General features: G+C 31.6%; 1 protein-coding gene across 1 annotated transcript; it reads right to left on the reverse strand.

The window, feature by feature from the left end:
- Positions 1 to 5,979: 5,979 nt before the first annotated feature.
- Positions 5,980 to 14,452, reverse strand: LOC110605954 (tubulin-folding cofactor E). Its single transcript, XM_021744648.2, has 15 exons — positions 14,010 to 14,452; positions 13,745 to 13,915; positions 13,450 to 13,496; positions 11,562 to 11,708; positions 11,400 to 11,474; positions 10,929 to 11,038; positions 10,660 to 10,796; positions 10,522 to 10,583; positions 9,582 to 9,689; positions 9,461 to 9,495; positions 9,217 to 9,279; positions 7,061 to 7,152; positions 6,903 to 6,979; positions 6,742 to 6,819; positions 5,980 to 6,419 (listed from the first exon to the last, which is right to left on the reverse strand). The coding sequence occupies exons 1-15, from the start codon at positions 14,320 to 14,322 to the stop codon at positions 6,321 to 6,323; spliced, it is 1,614 nt and encodes a 537-aa protein (XP_021600340.1). The 5' UTR covers positions 14,323 to 14,452; the 3' UTR covers positions 5,980 to 6,320.
- Between the last annotated feature and the right edge of the window lie 6,281 nt (positions 14,453 to 20,733).

Raw genomic sequence — 20,733 nt, forward strand, 5'->3', positions numbered from 1 at the left:
ATTCGGATGAACCAGTGGATAGAAAGCTTGGATTTTTTGGGGATGTTCTTTATACTTGGGGGGCGAATCTTCATAATTTGCATTCTACAGCTATTGAGAATTGCAGGAAATTGATGAGGGATTATCGTGGTTCACGTGTTCAGTCTGATATGGAATGGTTTAAATATGCCAAACAACAATTCTTTTCTCTTCTTCATGATAGGGAGGTTCATTGGAAACGAAGATCTAAGGTGTTTTGGCTCAAAGAGGGTGATTTTAATACTCAATTTTTTCATGCTATGGCCACTAATAGATTCAAAAAGAACAATTTTACTCGACTAAAAGACCGCACAGGGACATAGAAGGATAAAAGCACTGGTATTGAATCTCTTATTTCTGATTATTTTTTCACTTTATTCACTTATGTACGAGGTGATGGTGCTGCAGTTATAGAGCATATTCTGACTTGTGTGACTTTAGATATGAACCAAGATCTTATGGCTCCATATAGTGTTGAAGAGGTTCGGGCAGCTGTATTTAGCATGAAGCCTGATAAATCTCCAGGCATTAACGGGTTTAACCCGGGGTTCTTTCAAAGTCACTGGGATATTGTAGGAGAAGACGTGAGCCAAGCATGTATCGGGTATTTGGAGGCAGGCTCGTTTCCAACGAAAATGAATGACACAGTGTTGATGTTGATTCCTAAGAAGTCCTCTCCTAAGTTTATGACTAACTTACGGCCTATTGCCTTGTGCAATGTGATATACAAAATCATGAGTAAGATGATTTTTAACTACTTGCGTAAGATTTTGCTCTGTGTCTCCCTTTCAGAATGCTTTTATTCCTGGACGTAGTATTCATGACAACTCTATTATTGCCTATGAATTAATGCACTATTTTTTTAATCATCAGAGAGGAGCTGATGCCTATGTTGCCCTTAAAATGGATATAAGTAAAGTGTATGACCGCTTGGAATGGAGGTATATCTCAGAGGTTCTTTTGAAATTTAGGTTTCATTCTCGATGGATTAATCTGGTTATGAGTTGTATTACTACTGTTCAGTACTCGATTTTGTTTGATGGCAATTATTTGGAGCCAATTATTCCATCTAGAGGATTACGCCAAGGCGATCCCATTTTCCATATATTTTCATTTTGTGTGCCGAAGGCCTTTCGCGTATGATTTTAAATAGGGTGGATGTGGGCTTGTTACATGGCTATCCAATTGTTTGGCATGCTCCTTATATCTCACATTTGTTTTTTTTGTAGATGACAGCCTCCTATTGTTCAAGGCTAATCGAAGAGAGGCAACGGTGGTTAAAGATATCATTTCAGCCTATGCTTATGCTTCAGAGCATGAGATTAACTTTGCTAAATCTTCAGTGTGCTTTTCTAGAAATACTAGTGATGAAGCCAGACATATAGTATGTGATACTTTATCTATTGGCTAGCAACCTGACTTGGGACATTATTTGGATTTGCCTACTCGAATTAGTTTGAACAAAAAATAGGTTTTCTAATTCATCAAAGATAGGATGTGGAAGAAGTTGAACTATTGGATGTGGGCTACTTGTCTAAAGCTGGAAAGGAGATTATGTTGAAGACGGTATTGCAAACCTTGCCTAACTATATAATGAACCTTTTTTTGCTTCAAAAAACTCTTTTGTTTAGAATTGCAATAGATTATGAATAGTTTTTGGTGGGCGAAAGGCATTGATCATGCTAATGGTATCCATTGGATGAGTTGGTAGCGGTTGAGTTGGCCGAAAGCTTTTAAGGGTCTCGGTTTTGAAAGGTTACAGGAATTCAACTTGGCAATGCTTGGAAGGCACGCCTGGAACATATTTACTTCTTCTCCTAACAGTTTGTTTGCTCAACTCTTAAAGGCTAAGTATTTCCCCTCTTGTTCATTTCTTGACGCTCGGTTAGGAAATAATCCAAGCTACTTGGCAAAGCTAATGGGAATGTAGAGATTTAATCTGTGCAGGGGCAATTAAACAGGTAGGTAGTGGCACTACAATCTCCATTTTGACTGATCCTTATGTCCCTGACTTGCCTAATTTTCACATAAGGTCTGATACAATATTACCCATGCAAGTCTCTTGAGTTGCAGATTTAATTGAAGGCCACCATGGGGATGTTGGATTAATGCGTTCTCTATTTACAGAAGTAGAGCCTGTTGTAGTATTGTCCATTCATTTGAGTTATGGAATTCATCGGGATAGTTGGGTATGGAGTTGGGATGGCAAATGCAAATTCATTGTCAGGAGTGCTTATCGTATTTTGTCTCAAGAGGATGCAGATTTGTAGCAATTTCCATCTATGCTAGGACATCAACAACAATACCAACCTGTGTTTTGGAAAAAGTTATGGAGACTGAAGGTTCCAGTGAAGACAACTCATTTTGTTTGGAGAGCTTGCAATGAGGCTATCCCTTATATGGATCATCTCCAACAACGACGTGTTTCTCTTATTAATAGTTGTGTTTTTTGCCATATCAGTAATGAGTCTCCAATACATATATTTGTTAATTGTCCATTTACCCATACTTGTTGGAATTTAGTGGAGATTGGTCGGTTTTATCTTAATATGCATTCTCTTAAGTTTTGCTTAGCTAATTTGATCCATTCTATGTCAAAAGATATTGCCGGGTTTATTGTCATGATGTTGTGGGCTATCTGAACCAACACAATCAATTCTTTAAAACATTTGTTATCAAAAGTATTTTTACAATATTTATTTTGAAAAAAAAAATTTAAAAGCTGATAAAAAATATTAAAACAAAAATGTCATTGAACAAAATACTTTTCGGCGACTTCTATAGTTCGTGTAAAACAAAGTAACACTTACTTTATTAGGTATATTATTCATATTTTACGAAAATTTATATTTTAATTTAATTTTTTTATAAAATAAATTGATTTTTCAATTAATCATATTACAGAAAACATATGGTATTTATGGAAATTGAAAATTAATATTAAAATCTATAATGTTTGTATTGTAAATTTTATAAATTATATGCAATGACATAGATTTTTGTAAAATAATTATTTTATAAAGATTATTAAATCAATAAAAGACTATGGCATTTTCATATATATATAAGAATATTAACATTTTAAAATATAAAAATAATAATATATTTTTATAAATAAGAAAATAGATTATTTTTAGTTTTTTCTCAAATGGTTTTTTTATTAGTTTAATATATTTTTTATTTGTAGAAAAATATGTATTTATATTTTTGAAATATCAATTTCCGTTAACCTAACACATTTTCGCAAAATAATTTTGCAAAAATAAGAATTATTTTACATAAATTTAAAATAAAATGTATAATTTCTGTAAAATTTAATTTATTATTTTGTAATATGATTGATTAAAAAAATCAATCCACTTAAAAAAAATCTAAATAAAATATAAGATTTTCGTAAAATATAAATAATTTATATAACAAAGTAATTGTTATTTTATTTTAAACCAAGTAATTATAGAAAATCCCATATTTTTTCATTGGAGGTTAGCTTTCATTCAGAATTATTGTTTATAAAATTACAGTATATTTTGAAATAAGTAAATTATATTTTAATTTATGAATTTTAACGTAATTAATAAATTAATTTTTATATTTTTAAAATTAAACACTTAAATCTCTATATAATAAATTTATTTAAATGAAATATCTTTTAATCTATAATTCAATGATTAAAAGGAAAATAAATATTTTTAATATATAAAATATTTTCATGAATATTTAAATTATTTTTAACATAGATAAAAAATGTTATATTATATAAACTACACTTTAGTTTTTAAATTTTAGTATAATTGATGGATCAGTTTTTATATTTTTAAAGCTTTGAAAATATTATAATTGTTTCATTCATTACAGACATTAGCTCAAAATTAGTGGATAATTAAATTTCTGCAAGTATAATTTTTTTTTTTAAATATTTTTTATAAAAGTTTATAACTTATTTAAAAGTTAATTAATATCACTTAAAAATAACTGAAATTGTAAGTATGTTTTAAAAATTTTAAAATTATAAATATTAAAATATTTTAATAAATAAAAATTGAAGAAAAAAAGTGTTAAAAATGAGTTAAATGAGATATTATAGATAAAAGTTAATGAGGACTTAAGTGTTATTTTAAATAAAAAATAAAAGATTAAAATATTTAAATTATAATATATGAGATTGAATTAATTATCGAAGGATTTAAGTGTATAATTTTTAAAATATAGAAATTTATCTATTAATTATATAAAAATTTAAAAATTTAAGTGTAATTTATTTCTTTAAAAAAGTAATAAAAGCTGCAAAATGGATTAAAAAACTTCTAATTTAAATAAATTTATTATAAAAAAATTTAGATGTTGAATTTTAAATATACAAAAATCGATCCATTAATTAATTAAAAGCAAAACTAAAATATAATTTAATCTTTTTAAATTAATTATTTAAACCTGTGACAGTTGAGACATAAAATAAATACTAAATAGGTGAAATGATTAATATAATTAAATATTAAATTAAATAATTATTAAATAGTGTAATTCTATAAATTAATATGTATAACGTTTAAAAAATTAATTATGGTAGTAAAAAAATTAATTTTGATTTATAAGAATGAAAATTAATTAATCGGCTATAATCAAATTCAATTAAAATTCTATTTTTATAAAGAGGAGAGGATTGTTCAAATTAAATTAACTAAATATTTTTATTTTAAATTATATTAATCATTATTTAAATAATTTTCTCATTTAAAAACAAACTTCAATTTTAAAATTATTGAAAATTACTTTCTATGAGATTTTTGAAAATTATTTTTTATCTACGAGTACAAATATTTTCAATCATTATTTTTATACAAATTTAAAAATTTATAAACTATATATTGATACATTATTTTTAAATATCAATCATAATGGGGCATTTTTTAAAAATTTCTAATAAACATAAAAAAGTAATACTTTATAATACAAATATATCAAATTTATATTTATAATGATAATTTATTAATAATTTTAAAGTATTTATTATGCATAAATATTAATAATAATAATGTAAATCGTGTATTTTTATTTTTAATTAAATAAAAATAATTATAAATAATTAAAATTAATAAAATAATTATAAATAAAATTTAATTTAATAGAAAGGAGTTCCACATGTTACTTTCTTATATAAATTAAATATATAAAATATGAAACTCATTTATAATTTTTTTTATTATTATTACCATCCATTTCAGAGAAAAATTATAGATTTTAAAATAATTAAATAAAAATAATACTATAATTCCATATTACACATTAATTTTACTAAATAAATAATAAAGAATATAAAAATAAAATTAGCAATGAAACTTATATAATTTAGATAAATTTAATACTTCTTTTAGAACAAAAATTTATTATAAAAATTATTTTAAAAAATTAATCAAATCAATAACATCAAATTAAACATTTAACCATAAATCATAACAAACAAAAATTTAACTAAAGATTTTAAAAAAAAACACACATTTTAGTTAATTTTATTTTCCATAATTTATTTTATGTAAAATTAAAATGTGTTTAGGAATGTAAATGAACCGAGTTGAATCGAGTTTTGAAGTGTCGAAACTTAATTCATTAAAATTTTTTCGAGCTCGAGCCGAATTCGAGTTTTACTCATTTCGAACTCGAATCCAATATTAAGAAGTTCAAAAATTGTTTAAGATATAAAATGATATTAATTTTTTTAATATATAAATTGAGTTTTACATTATACAAAATAAATTTTTGTTAAAAAAAGTTACGCTCTAATTTGATTATAAAATGATATTATTATTATTTTATTTAATTATAAATTATTATTCCCATTTCAAAAAAAATATTATTACTATTTTCCAATTTATAATATAAAAATAAAATTTCCAATTTATAATACTATCTAATTTCTTTTCTTGAGTGATAAATATATTTCAGTTAAGTGCATTTCAATAAATCTGAGAGATGAAATTCTACTATTTCAATTCCCCAAACCCATTTTAACAAAAAAAAAATTTCTTTTCTACAAAAGGATCAACTGTAATTTTATCTTTATGCAAATCAAAATCGCTTCTTATGAATCCCAACTTGTTTCTCCAAGGACCTATAACTGGTGTTGCCTGAAATTTCAACTCTAAACAGACAAAAGAGTGAATATATAACAAACCACCAAACCATCATTTACGGTTATGCATGCATGACGAAAGAAATGGCAAATCTGAAACAGCATGAACTTGTAGCTTGCTTCCATTCTTCAGGATCATGTAGCAGTAGATTTCAAATTTTCTTTTTCGATTTTGTCAACTCTCTTCATCAATAAGAATGGTCGACTCGTTGCCAATCCCAACGTCCATCAGAGTTGCCATTTCATCATCCAGCAATGAAGGTAGAGGGGAACCCTGAAAATTACCAGGGGGAAAAAAGAAGACATAAGAAAAGGCAAAGCCAATAGGACATTCAAACAACAAAGATAGACTTGGATAAAAGATCTATTGCTTCCTTTGATTTTGCATTTAAAGTGGGAGCTTTAGACGTGAATTCCAAGCCATGTTTTATTTCCTCAGTGAAATTTCAGGATGGGATATGAAGAGTAATGCTAATAGATTCAGGTTCAATTTTACGGTGGAATCTATCAAAATCTATTAAATGATCAAAAACCATCAAGGCATTCGCCATCAAGAGGTATTAATGTACAATGCGAAATGGGAAATTAAGACGAACCTCTTCCTGAAGAAATAATTTTGGCTTGATGGACTTGAGCTTGAAAAAGCTTTCACAAAGAATTTTTAGCTTGCCTACCTAAAATGAAATTAGGAACCTTAATGAATCTGAAAAGAATATTCAGAAAGATGAAGTTTTAGTAAAATTAACGTGAAGATCACCGTTGTTGTGGCTGGCAGTTTCTTCGTTAACAATGGTTTCTCGCCAATGGATGCAGCAACACATTTCAAATTGACCGCTGCATTTTTACTTCAATGTTTGAACATATATATTGCAAGTCCATAAAATAATCAGATGACAAGAATTAAAAGGTTCATACATAGAAGTCCAGAAGCCATTTTCTGCGGGCCTGATGTTGCAACTGATGGTCTTTCATCTTCAATGCCATGATAAGCCTTGAGCTCAGCAAACCTATAATCAAGTAAAAGCAAGCAGGAAGAACATCGAAGAACATTATTGATGAACCAATAATAACAGGTAACCTCACATTAGATAGAAAAAGCTTTTTATGATTTTATCTTCCATTTTCTATTAAGAACCCAAGAAGCTTGGCATCTTCACAGAGGGATACATGGGGAAGTCACTGGAAAGCCTGGGGTAAAAGGAGGTCTACGATTTAGTCCCTGTTGCGAACATGGACAGACATGGACAGAGCCTGAAAACATTTAAATCAGTCGATAATACTTTAAGGAAAACTACTAGATCACCAATAGAAGAGGCATTGGTATTCAAAAATAGTGGTGAACTCCAGAAATAAAGCATTTTGCCTATTAGGTTCACTTACATTACATAATTCTGTTAGTTGAACGAAGCATTTACAAGCCTAAAACAATTCATATCTGTTGGAACACCTTTTCCACTAAGATTACTATAGAACTATGTCCTGCACGACTCATCAATAGCAGCTAACCAAACCGAGGTTCTAAGCAGCAGAGGAAAATGCTATGCCTCTATTGTGGATTAGGGATTCATCAATATAATTTGTTCACAAAAGGCCAGGTAGCAGGGCTAAAACAATTCAGTGGACCAAAAGGTTACTTTCTCCATTTGTTAAAATTTAAAACGATTAATCATACTCAGTAGAATCACTGTTTGATCTTGACAACCACTCTGTAGGTAATTATAATGTCCATGAGTTGAGCTACTCATGATCTATTTGGATTCAACTGGCAAAATATTTGAATTCAATTGACTTGAACCAAGTTGAGCTTGAACTTGAGTAGCTCAAGTAACAAGGCAAGCTCAGTTTAAGTGATTCTAATACCAGAGCTACTAGATTAGCAAGCACGCCTATTCAAGGTTTTTTCTATAACCTTGAACACATACAATTATACATATACATATGTACATGCGATATATATACATATACATATATAATATTCACAATTACATCTTAAATATTTAAGAATAAACTATCAACTTAAGCTCGTTACTCAAGCTCACTTGAGTTCCTTTTCAATTTGAGATTAGTTAAAAACTTGAATTTTTAATGAAAATCAATTGATTCAAGCTTGAGTATCCCAATTAGCGGAGTTTGAGTAGGAAAGTTAAAGATCAATTAGAACTCAGTGAAGTTTTGAGTGTCCATCTTTTTATCTTAGTTTAACTAGTCCATAGCATTGACTTGGCTATACTCGACTTGCCAATTTATTTAAGTAATAAACTGCATAAGAAGCACCCTTTCCTGACAAGAGTTTCACTAGCACCTTGGGACTGTTCTGTGTCTTGGTGAAACATGTCTATAAATGAATCCTTTTGTTTTCAACACGAAAACATTTGCAGTTAGTCATTAACCAGAAAAGAAAAAAATCTAATGACAAATTCTTGCAGAAGACAAATAGAGTCCAGTTTCAGTAATTTTAGGTGATCATGGATAGCATGACGAACCATAAATGTCCAAAGAAGGTAATTGAGTAATCATTCCTTCATCCCCTCAATCAACACAGTGTAAGAGTACTCCACAATCAAGCTTGATCTTTCCAAGAATCATGACAAGCTACTTACAATAGAACGTAAAGGAAAATATCAATTACTTCTTATAAGCCTGGACTTGGACATGCCAAAAAATTTTTACTTATTCCTTGTGCATGAAGTACCCAGTCTTTTGGTCATTTCCATTTTTCTTTTTGGTCTATATGGTCATTTCTATTTCCTGAAGTCAAGTGTATACTATCTTACGAAAGTTACAATGGAAAACAAGCAGTATGCTTACCATACAATAAAACCTTAGAACCAGAAGTTTTCCTACGCAATAGAACACAAGATGTGAAAGATCTATGAAATCCTACTAATACTGAAGCAGTAAGATTTTACATCTGCACTAAAGCCAAACAATAACACTATGTCCCCACGAACAATAGTTCTCAGAAGTCAAATTGAGTTCGCATTAACATTATTCTATCTTTAATGCAACTTCCACCAGGGATTCGAACTAGCAACAAGTAACAGGATGATAACATCACAAGAGATTATTACCTGGGATGCTCTTTGATTTCATCTGGATTGTCATGTAACTTTGACATAACTAAGCGAACATATCTGGAAAAAAAAAAAGGAAAGCAGAGGCAAATTTGTTTCAAAGAACATTAAAGATATAAAGGATAGACAATATTCTTTTGCCTAGAATATACAATGGCAAGAACAATTGCCTAAATAAATGAATTCCTTCATTTCTGAGAAGGGTAGCATAAAGTGATCATGCACTAGACAAAGTATTTACCGGATTTCAGAGTCCTTCCTTTCACGACGACTTACCTAGGAGGTATATCAGATGATAAAAAATCAAATTCACATGAGCCTCAAAGTAAATCCACAAAGCCATGTAGAACTCAGGAGTTTACCTCACTTCCATTCAGTATTTCAACTTTTGATAATCGTGCAATCAAAACAAATCTTGGGATACCACCTCTTCCAGTATCAGCTATTGGATTTTCAGAAAGCCTGATATCCTGTAATATATAGCCAAAAAAAAAAAAGGAAAAAGAGATCAGAAGGGTATATCTATATCTAAAATACATTTTACCTCTCGACGAACTATATTGTGGCCCTGTTTCTTAACAGTAATTTGTAATTTTGGCATAATGATGAAGCCCTATTTAACTGAAATAAAGTAACATTTAGATTATAGTGCAAAGAAGAGAGTGAACACAGGAAAGATCAAAGCATCACAAACTGGAGTAGTGACAATTTGCATTTTATGCCAACTTGGTGGCATTGCTAGGAGTCACTACCAATTATAAGTTATTTTATTTAAAGAGAAGTGACCCTAATAACATGTAAGTATACGACCAAGTTCATATATGCAAAGTATCACAATGCTAGATATCAATTTATTTCTCTCTTATTCATTATGTCAGGAAATAATTAAATATCAGTAAAAGAATAAAGAAAAATAGAGAGAATTACTATAAGGTCCTTGATTTTTTTAGGAAATTCACTAGTTCATCCATATTTCAAAATTACTCAATTAAAATACCCTTGTATTTTGTAAAATCAAACTCTTTATGCATCAAGGAGCATACTTTTCCACTAGCCATAATGGCGTTAAAGAAATTACATAATACCAATTTAGTAATTTAAAATCTTTAAGCACAATTAACTATAACTTAGCCACACTAGGAAAAGTATTTTCAAGGATGATCTCCAGGTGTAGTTAAATCAGAAGGCTCACGGATTCATTTCATATTACATAGATAGGATAGGTTACATGGACATGGTATGTTGCACACTCCTAGGCTGACATTAAAATAATTGACTTGTATTGTAATTTGTACATCTTACCACCAGTTTGGGGAATGCATTCAGTGAGTCAATGGAGGCCAGATCCTCAATGTTGTTGCCTCCTGAAGCACATATAAGGTCAGTAACTTCTAAGAAGTAGCAAAGTGAGATAATAAAGAAGAGTCTTCGATTAATTACCCAGAAGAAGGCAACGCAAGTTCTGAAAAGGCATTTGGACATTAGACTCAGATCCAGTGAGCAAATTTTGCATAGTATCAGTATCTGGGTAAAAGATGTGCTTCAAACTGTTTTTGTTCAAATGAAGTTGCTCCAAACTGAGAGCAAAAGCAAACACATTGTAGTACATCAAGAAAAAAAACTTTAGCAAATAAAAAATTGTAAATTCTACAAAAAAAAAAAAAAAAGAAGAAAATTCCAGATGGAAGTAAACAAGATGTCTTTCTGACCTTCTTAACAGAGAGAGCTTTAATATTTCATTCCATTCAGTTATTGAATTATCTTCCAAGTTCAGAAGCCGCAAAGAACCAAACTCTTGAACAATTGATGAAGATGTTGACTAAAAAACAAGAAAGAAGTATAGAATGAGCTTTCACAACAATGTGGTCAACATACTTGATGACAAGCACAAGTGAAATTCAAAAACGAAACAAATATCAAGGAACCGGATGTCTATACAAATATAATTATTTTCTTCTTCTTCTTCTTCTAATTATAAGTTATGTCTATCTTATTTGTCCTTTTCTGAAAGATCATTATTTATAATTCTTATAGTTCTTCACCATGAGTGTTCACCTTCTCAGTGTACTTGTGAAATCAGTGACCATCCATGAAGTCGCATTTATAAATAACAATGACAACAATAATCAATACAAACAATATCGGACATAATCATATGGCAGATTTGGGTTACAAGGAACCTTTATTGTGCTTATGCCATTTCCCATCAGATGTAGCTCCTCAATCACTGGCAATAAATGATTAAGTTCTTCAACCTGCAATATCAGAAAAGTTTAAAAAATGGCAAAAAGCAGAATAGAAACAACAAAATATGCAACATTAAAATAAATAGCATAGTCTACCTGTGTCCATTTTATGCCAGTATTATTTAAAACTAAGACTCGGATGTTTTTCAGTTGGAGTAGCCCAGTAATGTTCTGCGACATTAAATTATGAGACAAATTGAGTGCTGTAAGACCTGGTAATTGCTCACACATGGCACCGACATCCTGCAAGGACGAATTTAAAAAAAAGAAAGTTCTTTAGCAACAAGAAATTCATTCAGTAACTAGCACAACCAGAATAACAAGTAGAGAACAAGTAAATGAATCTTTGCTGACACATGCTCAACCTAGTTGGAATAGGACACATGCATTCAATGAACATGCATCATATGCATTGCAAAACGTAGATCTCAGTTTTATTAGTGCATGCATGGTCCTGTCAATGAAGGCAGAACATGCATCTTAGATGGGTTAACAAGTGCTGACCTGCTACTGCTTGTATATTTAGCCACATGGACATAAATCAAGAAACTGGGAGTTGGTTTTGCCAGGAAATAGTCCAGTCCCTCAAGCAGTTATTACTTATTACACAATAGGGTCAATGTAACAATTCATAAAAAAAAAAATCCAAATTCCCAATACATAATGCCATAAAGTTATATCAAGCTTGTTTAGTAATGATTTTTCCTTGCCCTTAACAGAAAGAGTGACTAACCCTAGTTTTGCCAGATGTTAACAAAAGGAGTGACCAACCCTAGTTTCACCCAATGCAATGAATCACAACCATAATTATTGTGCAGAAACTACCTTCTTTGGGTGTTTTATCAATTCAATCTTAACAAATAAGAGAAAGGAATATTAGGAAGTCTGAGAAAAGACAGTCATGATGAGAAAGCATCATGAGGGAGACTTACACTTGTTAAAAGTATGTTATCATATTACTTCAAGCTTAGGTTAGTTTCAGTGGTAGCCATTGATTTTGTCATAAATCTCATTAGAGCCATAAAATTTAAAGTTGTGGTTTAAAATTAATAAACCTTCATGTTTGTAACAATTAGAATTGCTGAGACCATATTCAATACAAAAGTTTAATGAGGCAAAGGTAGTGGACCTTTTAAATTTATTTCATATAATGGGTCATCCAAACATTTTTCTCTCCTAAGTCCTATCTCTGTTCATAAAGGCATGGAAGAAAAGTTTAAATTGAGGTGAGAATAGGAACCAAAATTATGAAGAGACAGAGACTACCACCTTTTCATATGTCTTTTACTCATGAACAGAGGAACTGTGAGAAGAGGAAATGTCTTGAATGGCTAGACAATACAAATTAACTAACTCCAATATTGTTTCTGGATCATAGATCTAAATTTTGTCAAATTTTAGTGTTAGCGGTTTCATGAAAATTAAGATTTAATGATTTCTAAGAGACACGTATAAGTTTAACAATTTTAAGAGATTTAGTCCCTGGTTCAGCTATTGTAGGTGAAATTTATCCAGTGGCAAAATCTAAACATAATATTTGTCAATAACATACAGTATGCTAGAAAAGCAACTTCCAAGCATTTATTATTCTTTGCGTTCTCCTATTCCTTCTTCTGTGATTTTCTTAACAAGTTAAGGCATGAATTATTGATATCCTGGTTATTAATATGCCATTTATTTAATAGCAAGTCAGCAAAGTCGTGACATTTTTTAACAATGTAAAAGTAATATCAATATATCATGGTACTTTGATACAATTTGAAATGTACCACATCACTATATTAGAAGTTCAAAGAAAATTGTAGGCATCCTTGTTCTGGTGATTTTCAAGCAATAAATAAATCACCAAGCAAAAATTCTCTAGGAATTTCGTAGTTCAACTAACGGATTGAGATGATAACTGACATACTTGAATCTAATTTATGTCAGTCCCACTCCCACTTCACAAATTCAGCATTAGACAGATATAAGAAGCCGAATATACCTTCCATTCGGAAATCAAATTTCCTGTCAAGTCTAACTCCTTCAGATCTACAAGAAAACCATTAAACAAGTTACTGACTCACATATATATAGCATGAGTAATGCTGCTGCATATAACTGAGACAGCAAATGATTAACAAAAGATCGATGAAACTGAATCTCCAAATTCGAATGATCATAACCAGTTTTCATATGCTAAAATTATATGCTGTACGTAGATACTTGCCTCAAAATTCACTTGATACCCTTACAAAAGAACAACTAAAACTGAATTACACAATGTTAAACATACTCACTTGGTACTAAACTACTGATATCGCTTGGGTTTCCTGGAGTGCTAACACCCATATAAGGGAGTGAAGCACCCTTCAACTCTTCAAATCTACTTAGCTTATCCTGAATTTTTTCTTTACCCACAAATTCAACAGATACCCGTTTGTTGCTAGCTGAAAGCACATACATTTCATCTGCACAGAACCCAAAAGGAAATTATCTCAAACTGCCAAAGAAAATGAAAAGAACTGATAATACAACCAGGATAATGGTGGTCTAATAGCATACCCTCTTCTTCTTTGGTGGACTCGCCTTTGTATCTGATATGGAGAGCTTCTAGGAACGAAATGCCAGGACTCAAATTCTGTGTCCGAACAAAGGAACCTGACCGCTCGGATTTCGCTTGGAAATATCGGACGCCGTTCACCGACCCATCGTGCTTGCCTTCCCCATTGTCCCAATCGACACCGACCCACGTCCCTGGATATCCCTGCACAGGTCCCACGTACTTGACTGTCCCGATTCGGCTAGGATCATTTGCTGAATGGACTCGCTGGCCGAGTTTAAACGAGTCGGGGCTTGACTCGGTTGATTCCTGCATCTTCTTCCCTAAATCACTGTTTCCAAGTTCCAACCAGCGATTTTCCTTTCGCGCTGCTTGTCACTCGGATGTGACCAATCGGGTCGGATGCCGGATTCAATTTGAGCGCCAATATCAATATGTTAAAGAAGAAAAAATTACGTCGCCCCGTTTATCATAATTTAACGGCCTAAAGACAAAAACATAAAATCGTAAAAAAATATATTTCAATTTTATCGATTTTAACCTAACCAATTAAATTGAAAGCAGCTCTAACTTATGAAAAAAAATCGTAGCAACTGATTTCGTTCAGGGGTAACTATGTCAAAATTAAAGAGGTGTAGAATTTAATTCTTCTAACTGGTAACTAAAAAAATAAAAATATATATTTAAATCTTAGATATAATAAAGATTTTTATACTATGATTTTACTATTCTTTAGAAATAAGACAATCTTTATAAATATGTAAAAGCAGCTAAAATAATGTAAGTATAAAAAGCTAATCTAAACATATCATGTATTTAAATTATTTTTGAATTTGAAAAATTAAAAATATATAAAAAATATTTTTAAATAATAAAAAATAAAAAATTAGTGAAAAATCTCTGATATAATATAATAAGCGTTCAAAATAAATCATAAGTTATCATCATAAAATATAATCATAATCATGTGGTAAGAATTTGATAGATTAATATACAGTTTCATCTGCAAAAAAAAAATTTAAATACCATAACATCCGGTTCTTTATCAAGATTCATTCTCTTCTAAATAGATTGAGTTTTCACATAGAGTTACTATTAACGGATTTCCATTATATTTGTAATCACGAAATTTCTGATCAATTAGTCAGTGAAATCTCCTATCAATTAGGCAGCACCAACCAAATTTTCAGAATATACTATAATTAATTTCGACTTTTTACGGTATAAAAATTAATTATTACAGAGATAAAAATATATAATTCTTACACAACTACTTTTGAGTTCAAAATATTATATTACACTTATCTTTCTCTTCAATTTACTAATTTGTTGAGTGGCTACCATGGGCGTTCACTGCGTTTTCTTTTCTTTTTTGTAGATTGACCATCGCAGTTGAATTCTTATTTTTAGATGTATTAAGTATTATTTTATTTATGGTTATATGAAATATAATAATAAAAATATTTAAAATTTTTCAATTTTTATGAATTATAAATAAAAAAATTTTATCACATCAGCCATAATGGATAAATTAATATCATATGAATTTTGACTATATGCTATAATTAATATAAAAAATTAGAGTGAGAAAAGAATAGGCTATAATTGAGAAATACTATTTTTTTACCATCTAGCCTAAATCTTTATAATTATAAAACTTTTGATTTGTTGTTGCAAATCGATCTTAGGATGAGGGGATTGTTGTGAATATGTTGCTTTTGGTTTTCTTTGTGTATTGTTTGTTTTATTTAGGGCAGCGACACATTTGTATTCTTTTTTTTTTTTTAAATTGTCATTTTTCAGTTTCACTGTTTATATAGTTTAGGATTTATTTTTTTTTACTATTTATATAGTTTAAAAATAAACTATTTTTTTCTCTCTCATTGAGAGAGATTCTCTTAAATTTTTTTCTTTTTCTTTTATAAAGTATTAGTATTTTTTTTATTGGAGTTGTGGATCGCCATTATTCTGAAGCCACCCTACTCATATGTGGATATGCTTTGTCTCTTGGTAAGGTATAAATATTTTTGTGTATTTCTTTTCTAATCCTTTTGGTATGCTAAGCACCATTTAATGAAGTTTTCTTTGATTTTACCTGTTATGGTTTGTTGGGCGTTTCAATTTTTAATTTTTTCTCTAGAGATGGGCGTTTTAATTGAATTTTACTGGTTGTGATAATATCTCTATTGCCAACTCTGTTTCAACTTGGGAGTTAGTGCTTCTTGACAAGGTGATTGTAGAAGTTGCATACCTTCCCTTTTTATAACGTTGAGTTTTCTTCCTTCCAACTTCTATATAGTGGTGCACTTAGCGGTGAACAATATTTAATTCAAATAAAAAAATTAATCGAATCGAATTAATTTAAAATTTTAATTTAATTTTTTATTCATTTCGATTCGATTTGATTTTTAATTTTAAAAATTTCAGTTATTTCAGTTTGATTTGATTTTAATTAGAAAAATCGAATCGAATCGATTAGTGATAATAGTATATTATTTTTAATAATATAAAGAGATTATATTATATTAAAGTTAAAATATTTTAATTAAATTTTAAAATACTAAAAATAAAGTGTAAAAAATAAAAAAATTTATTAAAAATTCAAACGATCGAATCAAACTGAATAGAATTGAATCAGATCGATTACTTTATCAGCAAGGCTAAACCTTACTTCTTACTTGGTCCATGATTCTTGATGTACAGACATGACATCTTTTGTCACACGCTTATTTTTTTCTTTGCCCTTATCAAGTCCTTCCGTTATGATATATATGATTCCGGTCATTTTGAGATATTAAAGAAGAGAAATTCTTTTTTTTAAAAGGAAAAGAAATAAGAGACTGATTTTAATCTAAATGAACAGATAAAGTTCAATGTATTCCCGACAATGAAACTAAATGATATTGCTAAGATTAGATTGATGACGTGACCGGAATGGGATCGTGTTGTGATTGGCTAGAACCTGTAAGGAAGAAAATGTGAGGTACTAGTGGGTGCTCACGACAACCACTTCGACAATTAGTCAGTATCGATGACTATAGAGAATGTAAGGAATTGCTTAGAGTTTTAATGTTAGATAATAGCATACATTTACCTCTGTAATCCTTCTCCTTTTATATCGTAAGAAGGTCACTCCTTTTATATCGTAAGAAGGTCTTAATGAATATAGAATTTTCTGATAATCCAGCGATGATGCGGCCGTTTGCTTGATAAGAAATATCGCCAGCTAATAAATTGGCAATCCCGCAATTATAAGTGTAATGGGTATATATTGGATTATATCTGTTAACAATAACATTGTGCTGAGACTCGCCCATTTAAAGGAATGACGAGTCTTGACATCACACCGGGTGTCATGGTGTCAGGATTTGTCTTCCCTCGAGACCAATTGCATTTCATACATACATTTTCCTTGCCACATGGATCTATCTCGTGATGACAGTTTGTGGTTTATTTTGAGCTATTGAATAATAGTATCAATAATTATTACTATTAAAATTTTATTTAAAATATCTTAATTATAATTTTTATTAGAAAAATTTATGGCCAAAAGTTCAATTTAAAATTTCTATTTTATTAATTTCAATGGTAAAAAGAGAAGAATCTCTTGATCGAGTGTGTCATGTTAATAGATTTATTGTTAAATAACCTTATGTCGAAATATATTATATTTTATATTTTTTTATTAGCTATGAGTGATTTTCACAACACATGCATTGTTAATATTATTTACAAAATAACATAATATATGCAATTAATGGCCACATAAGAGAATGATTTAACTTTTTTTCCCTCAGATATTAGGGGAATATCATTAAGGAGACCCTAAAACTCTCAAAATATACAAGGAAGATCCAAAGTACAACACAAAATCTTAGAACCTACAAAGATAAATCCATCTAACAACAAAAATCCTAAAATCTGAAAAACACATTACGCAATTCGGATAACACAACAGGGATGCCACTCTTCATATCTAATCACTCTAGCACCTTTATCAACGGAAGCCTACTAAGATGGATGGATTTTAAAAAATACAGCAGAAGCCATACTAACTCACTGAAGATTAAGAAGCCAAACCACAACCAAAAAGAATAGAGCAGAGCGTAAGCCATCTAGACTAGAAGAGGAAGACAAGATCTTCTAACATTAAGGGACGTGCAATTAGAGGTGAGTATTCGGTCGGTTCGGTTTAAAATTGAACCGAATCGAATAAATTAAAATTTAAAATTTTGATATTTATAAAAATCAAACCGAATCGATTTTAGTTAGAAATCGAATCAAGTTCTTTCAAAATGACCCGCTGATTGTTAAGATCCTGCTGAACCGGTACAAGTAAGGTGGATAATTATAAATACGGGTAGTTCTGTTAATATTATCATCTTAAATGTTTTTAACAAGTTAGGCTAAGATAAAAACAACCTTATAAGAGTTTCCTATCCTTTAGTAGGATTAGGAGATAAGACCGTAGTAGTACTGCACACCATCAACCTTCCCCTGGTGTTAGGTGATGAGAAATATAGGTGAAAATTGTATCTAGAGTTTGCAGTAGTAGATATCCTATTTGCGTACAATGTGATACTTGGGCATCCAGTCCTAAACTGCCACAGTATCGTTATTAATATGGGTATTATGTGTCTTAAGCTTCTAGCTCTATACTTGGGCATCCAGTCCTAAACTGCCACAGTATCGTTATTAATATGGGTATTATGTGTCTTAAGCTTCTAGCTCTAGGGAAAATAGCAGTGGTTCGAGGTAATCCGAGATTAGTCAAAGAAAATCACGGACACCCAGCAGAAAATCTCGGGAAAGCAACCATATCCATTGACTTACTGGAGAAGCTGAAATCTCACATAAAATCAGAACTAGCAGACCCGGTAGAGGAGGTCTAGATAGGAAAGGAGCAGAAGGTACGGTTCAGTACTGCGCTAACCGGTGAAACAAGGACTCGTCTAGTAGAGTTGCTAAAAAGTAGAGTGTTAACGTTCGCTTGGTCTACAAAGGATGTAATAAGTATAGACCCGGCTCTTATCTCTCACAAGCTATCTATTGATAAGAACGCAAAACCAGTCTAATAAAAGAAAAGAAAGTTCTCACTAGAGAGACAGCAGGTGATTAAAGAGGAGGTTGATAAGCTTTTGAGCGTAGGATTGATAAAGGAAGTGCTGTAATACCCGGCTAGACTCCGGTATCGGAATTCCTACCGTCCGGTGGAATCTCGGATGTCGGAAACCTCTAGAAGGGTAAAATCATATTTTTATAAAATGTTTTAAGGTATTTTATGGTTTTAAGCAAGAAAGAAATTAAGTTTTGAATGAAAATAGTCTTGAGAGGAAGACTCAGGTTCGGCCGCCGAACCTCAAGTTCGGCTGCCGAACATGCATGCACTTCGGGAGCGCTTTAGGCCCCCGAAGGCATAAGTGAGGGAAGTCCAGATTCGGCCGCCGAACCTTAAGTTCGGCCGCCGAACATGGCATGCATGCGGAGGCATGTTAGGCCCCCGAAAGTGGCCTGGCCAGCCACCTATAAAGGGGTCCCCATGTGCGAACGGGTGAGCTTTTCTCCCCGTTTTCGGCCAAGGTGAGCTCTCCGCCGTCCCTCATCGATTTTGAGCTTCTTCCTTCGAATCTTCATGATTTTCTTATGAGTTTTCACTTGATTTGAAGATATTTGAGCAAAAGAGCAAGTTTTGAAGCTTGGAGACCAAAGAGTTGATTTCTCCCCATCTCCAAGCTAGGATCGTCTTTCCTCTCGATCTTCAAAAGGTAAGCTTAGATCCGACCTTCCTTGTATGTTTTAAACAAGTTTTAGGAAGATCTATGGGGTAGAAATGCATGATTAGGTTTATGTTGAGTTTTTGGTTTATATTGTGTTTATGGACAATGTAGGTTGTTTATGCATGTTTGATGTGTTGTATTTGGGGTTTAGGATAGTTTGAGACCCCTATATGCTTGTTGGCTTGAGTTTGCTTGTTGTAGAATAAGTAAATGCAAGAAAGAGCCTGAGTTCTGTCCTTGGGAAGAACTCAGGTTCGGCAGCTGAAGGCTCTTTCGGCCGCCGAACCTGCCTGTGGAGGCCAGCCTTTGGCTGCCGAACCTTGCCCCCGAAAGTGGACTTTCGGCTCTGGAGGGGAGATTCGGCCGCCGAAGGTGCCGCCGAACATGCATGAGTTTCATCTCTGGAGGGAACCTTCGGCCGCCGAAAGTGCCGCCGAAGGTGCATGACTTTCGGCTCTGGAGGGCCTTTCAGCCGCCGAACCTGCCGCCGAAAGTGCCCTGTGCAGCCCTTCTTTGCATGTTTTCTATGATTGTTTTGAGGTGTTTTAGAGGGATTTTGGAGAGTATTTTAGAGTCATGTTCTTGTATGTTTGGTCCCTCATTTGAGTCCACCTGTGTAGGTTCGGACCCGAGGAACCGAGGACCCCAGCAGTGAGTCAGCTGCTTCAGTGTCTGGTCAGAGCTAGCCAGAGGTGAGTGGAATAACTCTTTATGTTTTAAAGTAAATAATGAATATTTCAGCATGATTCACGCATCATGGATACCATGTGATATGTTAGGGTGTTTGCATTAGTATTCACGAATATGTTGCATTGCATATTATGTTGTTGATGTGGATGAATGTTGAGTGATCCATTAGCCCTCGTATGTTATGTCATGATATGATGATGATACGGTATGGAAGTCCAGGAAGACCCATTCTACGTCCCTGGCATTATGTAAGAGAAAG

This window comes from Manihot esculenta, chromosome 18, assembly GCF_001659605.2.
Source record: "Manihot esculenta cultivar AM560-2 chromosome 18, M.esculenta_v8, whole genome shotgun sequence".
NCBI classification, from domain to species: Eukaryota; Viridiplantae; Streptophyta; class Magnoliopsida; order Malpighiales; family Euphorbiaceae; genus Manihot; species Manihot esculenta.